This window comes from Myripristis murdjan, chromosome 15 (assembly GCF_902150065.1).
Source record: "Myripristis murdjan chromosome 15, fMyrMur1.1, whole genome shotgun sequence".
Taxonomy (NCBI): Eukaryota; Metazoa; Chordata; class Actinopteri; order Holocentriformes; family Holocentridae; genus Myripristis; species Myripristis murdjan.
This window is the reverse complement of record NC_043994.1, coordinates 32,223,362-32,228,361: the sequence shown is the minus strand read 5'-3', so window position 1 is coordinate 32,228,361 and position 5,000 is coordinate 32,223,362. Positions and strand designations below refer to the sequence as shown.

Genomic DNA, 5,000 nt, shown 5'->3' with positions numbered 1-5,000 from the left:
CGTGAGCTCCTCCCAACACTCCCCGGGGTTCAGGTTTGAGTCTGCGCTCCGTTCAAAGCCGGACGTCAGAATTCCCCGGCTCGGAGCGTTCCAGAGCCCGAACAAGACGTGAACAGGCCTCGGCGGCTCGGCGGCTCGGCGGCTCGGCGGCTCCGTGGTCGAGGCACGCGCTCGCCTCGCCAGAAACAGGTTTTACTACATGATGGACTGGAGATTAAACTACTGAACGCAGCCTTTCAGGTGATTGGTTACCATTTACAACGCAGGCCTCAGTGGATGATGTCATTCCCTTCCCCTCAGAGATCAATAAACTATCAATAAAGTGACTGTGATGTCAGAGCGCCGGGGTGGAGGGGTTTGCCTTCAGTCTCCCAGCGGCGTTACATCGTACTTTTTATAGCAGGAAGCCGTAAAAATCTCAACCTAACCCGTAAATATGAGCTTCGTACTGAGACAAAACACTCCCGACGTCCCGTGTTGTTGCCGTGGAAACGATACCTGGACCGGCCTTCACGGCACCGCTCGCTGAGCTCGCTGAGAAATCAGGAGAAACGCCTTGATATGCGATAGTTTCTTTTACTCCTCTGAGTTTCAGCTTTACCTCCTAAAACCACGCAGTGCACCTTTAAGTATCAAGACCTGGTTCAACACCTCATGTCCCATTACGGGACGTCCCGTCTGAACAGCAGACTTTACACACCTGACTGCTCCCGCCATGATCCATCAGAAATAATGAAGGTGAAGGTGAAGCTCCAGGCTCAGCTCCCGGCAGCAGGAGGAACTTCCTGCCGCTCGTTCTCCTGCAGGGTTTTTCCTAAGGATGTCAAACAACAGTTATCTGCACGCTCCGCTCTGTGTGTGTGTGTGTGTGTGTGTGTGTGTGTGTGTGTGTGTGTGTGTGTGTGTGTGTGTGCGCGCAGTGTGTCTAAACTGAACAGCAACATGGGAATTTCCACAGCCTTCATGATTATTAGGGGACAATCCTTGATTTCCACTCTGCTGATCTGAATAAAGAACAAACTGCTGCCTAACAGTCAAAACACAACACACACACACACACACACACACACGAACACACACACACACACACAGCCCACTAATAATTATTACATTATCGTTATTAATAAAAATCAGCAGAATGACACAAGCAGTTTGAAACATTTGAACTTGGTGAAACCTGCAGCAGCTGATCTGAGATCAAATTTAAAAACAAAGAGAGAAAAATGACGGTGAAGAAAAACCGAGCAGCAAAATTAAAATTAAAAACGTATCATGATTCAGTGGCAGGAGGTTTGGAGCAGGACTGACCTCAGAGCTGATCCTCAACACATCACAACAACATGAAAACCCCTGAGCGACGCAGATCAGCTGTTTGACTTAAAATCAATAAAGTAGACATTTAAAAACAGTAATAATAAAAAATAAAAAATAAAAGGAATATTGCAAATATACATTTAAAACATAATAAAAAATACTAAAAAATGAAAATGAAAATTATAAAATTAAAATAATAAATAAAATAAAATAATACAAATTTTAATTTTAAAAAAATGCTAAAAATAAAAAAGTAGTAAATAGTCATCATTTGATATAAAGCACCGTGCGGGTGCAGCCTTTCTGTTTTCTGTGTTTTCTCTCCAGGGAAAAAAAGTTTTAACCAAACATTTCCCCTCCGTCACCTCTGAGGCCTGGAGCTGAAGGCTTGTCTTCACATCAGCCAATTCAACTGCAGGTCAAACACCAGAACCAGAACAAGAACCAGAACTAGAACCAGCACTAGACCCAGATCCAGAGCAGCAGAACCAGCGGACGCGGCGCTGGTCCTCAGTACTTTTCCTCTCTGTTGCGTAACATCTGCTCACTTCACTTTGTACTGAAACCTTAAAATATCAACAATAAATAATAATAACAATAAAAATAACAACTTCAACTTCTGCTCAAACTTCTGTCTGGCGTTTTATTTATTTATTTATTTTTTTGTTTTGTTTTATTTTCAGTTTGATCAGATGGGTTTAAGTTCAGCTCGGATATTTCCGTGCTGCTCTGACCTTCCTCAGCTTCCACAAGCAGCTCAGCTCACGTATCGATTTATCGATTATTGGCTATTAGATGATTGATAACAGATATGTGAGCTGTTGACGGCCCGTCAGCCGCGGACCGAGCGGCTGAACATCCGGATCCGGATCCGGAGCAGCAGCTGCAGCCTGAAGCTCTCACCTTCATCACAACAAACAAACTAATCAATTAATTAATGAGATTGATTTTACCTTGTCGAAGCGGAGCGGCTCGGGCTGTCAGACAGAGTGTGTGTGAGACAGAGTGTGTGTGTGTCTGTGTGTGTGTGTCAGCTCGGGTTTGGTCCGTGTGTTTCCCCACAGGTACAAAAAAACTCTGTCCAATCAGCAGCAATGAAACATGACACTTCCTGTTTGCTTTCTGCAATAAAAGCCCATGATGTGAGGGGAACCTGCTTTGTTTTCAAGCTTCATGTTCAGGAGCCTCAGCTTGACCTTTAACCCCGTCTGAGCTGATTTCAGATGTCACCTAATTCAAAACCTGAGTGAACCCCCTGATCTCTGTTGAAAACACGGAGAAAAGGGTGATGATAAAAAAAGTAAAAAATAAAATACAAATATTAAAGAATATAAATAATGGCTGAACATTAGCAAAGAAAAATAAAAAATCTAAAAAAAATTTTTTTTAATTTAATTAAATCAAAAGTATATTTCCAGTTATTATAATTATATAATTTATATTCGCATATAATTATTATCAGATTTCTTGTGCTTTTCACGAGCATTTAAAGTACTCCTCAAGTATTCCCTGGAGCCCCCCCTTCTTGAATTTCTCCTAAAAATCAAATCTCCTGAATTCCAGAGCGAACAGGAGCTTCTCTCTTTAAAGGAGAAAATCTGACCTTCAGCTCAGATTTCATATTTCTTTAATTATTTACTTAAGATATTTTCCTCTCTTGCGTCATCAAGCATTCATGCCTTTATTTTGAAGGTGAAGTCCCTCTCCCGGAAGTGTTGACGGCGCTCTTTGCCGTTGTCATGGTTACCGGCAGGCCTGTCAGTCAGGCTGGAAAGCCCCGGAGCTCGAGGGGAATTCCGGCACAACGAGGCTCCTGATTGGTGGGGAGATTAGCCCCGCCCATTGCGCACGCAGCGCACTGAGGTCAGTGTGGTCACGTGGACACCAGGGGAGAGGACTGGTGATGACGTCACCGCTGCTGTCCTTAACAATCATTATTACTTTTAGATTCAAACTGATCAGGTTATATTAATAACAAATAATAACAGCAGCCGCGGTATCAATAATAATAATAATAACAGCATAATTATCACAGCACCAGAACAGCACACAGAATATATTAAAAACATAATTAAACTGGATCCACTTCCACTACTCCTACTACTCCTAATAATAATAATATTAATAATAATAATGATAATAATAATAAGAAGAATCAATCAACAAGGAAATAAAGGAAAAGAAATTTATAACAACAAATATGGAAACAGTTAAATTAAGTTAACTGTTAAATTAAAAAGCTTAAATTAAAATAAAAAAATAAAAAATATAATTAAAAAATTAAGTTATAGTTTAAAATTAAATTAAATTAATTAAATTAAAAAAACAAACTTTGAAGGAATTTATGAGAGAAAAAATATGGAACAATAATAATGAAATGTGCTAAAACAGCAGGAATGTATCAGGCTGTGGGAGAAAACAAGTTGGATGTAAGAACAGAGCCGATGGTGATTAACACAACACAACGCAATCAATCAATCAATCAATCAGTCTTTATAAAACACATTCCATTTATGCAGAACAATTCACATCACAGGGAAAAAAAACAACTGGACAAGAAAAAAAAGAACAGGAAGAACACATGTCGAGGAACAGAACAGAGAGACAGACAGACGATCAATATCAGATAAAAGGTGATCAATATCAGATAAAAGGAGATCAATATCAGATAAAAGGTGATCAATATCAGGAGACACACGTACAGAACACAGCATGTGTCATAAATAGCACATAATAATGTATAAATAGAGCTTTGTGCTATGGAAAATTTTTGGTCACTGTTAAAAGTCCATTAAAAGATCAATAAAGACCCAAAAACGACTTTCTGAGCCCATTTAAGATTTGATTTGATTTGATTTGATTTGATTTACATTTGAGACGGTAAACTGTGATGTTGGGCTTTAAATAAAGTTGAATTTGAACTTTTTACCTTTTTTATAATTTATCTCTGATGTCGTCTTACTGAGCTTTAATCTGCTGGTGGTTTTATTCAGTTTTGAATCTCTCCACTCCTGTGGGGCTTCATTTCATTTATTTGAACTCCTGATGTTTTTATTTTTCTTCAGGAGCCCTGGCTTGAGATCGACCCGCAGCAGAAACGTCCCGCGGTTCATTTGGGGGGAAAAAGTCGAGTGAATCAGTTTGACACCAAGTCAAACCAAGACTGACAGCACCGGGCCGGGGAATTCTCATGATCAATACAGATAATCTCATGATCAATACAGATAATCTCATGATCAATACAGATAATCTCATGATCCATACAGATGTGGAAAGCACGGCGACCTCGTGACTTACCGGACGTCACGTTAATCATTAAAACTTTATCGGCATCTAATGATAAAAATATTCTAGCAGTATTGCAGAGATGGATCCACTCATCTCTATGGAGCTGCTCAGACCGGGTCAGACCGGTTCAGACCGGGTCAGACCGGGTCAGACCGGGTCAGACCGGTTCAGACCGGTTCAGACCGGATCAGACCGGGTCAGACCGGTTCAGACTGGTTTTGTAAAGATACAAACGAGGCTTTACAAAAAACCCTAACTGAAAATGTCTTGAGTAAAATAAAGTCAAAGTGCAGAGGAGGCGTGTCGGAGTCTGACAGAAACACTGATCCTGGACCAGCAGCTCCTAAAAACTAAACCAGCAAACCTGCTCTGGGAGCTCAAACTGGAACTGGGTTTGG

General features: G+C 40.7%; 1 protein-coding gene across 1 annotated transcript in view; it reads right to left on the bottom strand.

The window, feature by feature from the left end:
* LOC115372349 (uncharacterized) overlaps positions 1-5,000 on the bottom strand; it is a 45,755-nt gene that overhangs the window by 26,152 nt on the left and 14,603 nt on the right. Inside the window, exon 13 of the mRNA XM_030070156.1 lies at positions 701-722. Coding sequence (XP_029926016.1) covers positions 701-722 — 22 coding nt within the window. The remainder of the gene's footprint in view (positions 1-700; positions 723-5,000) is intronic.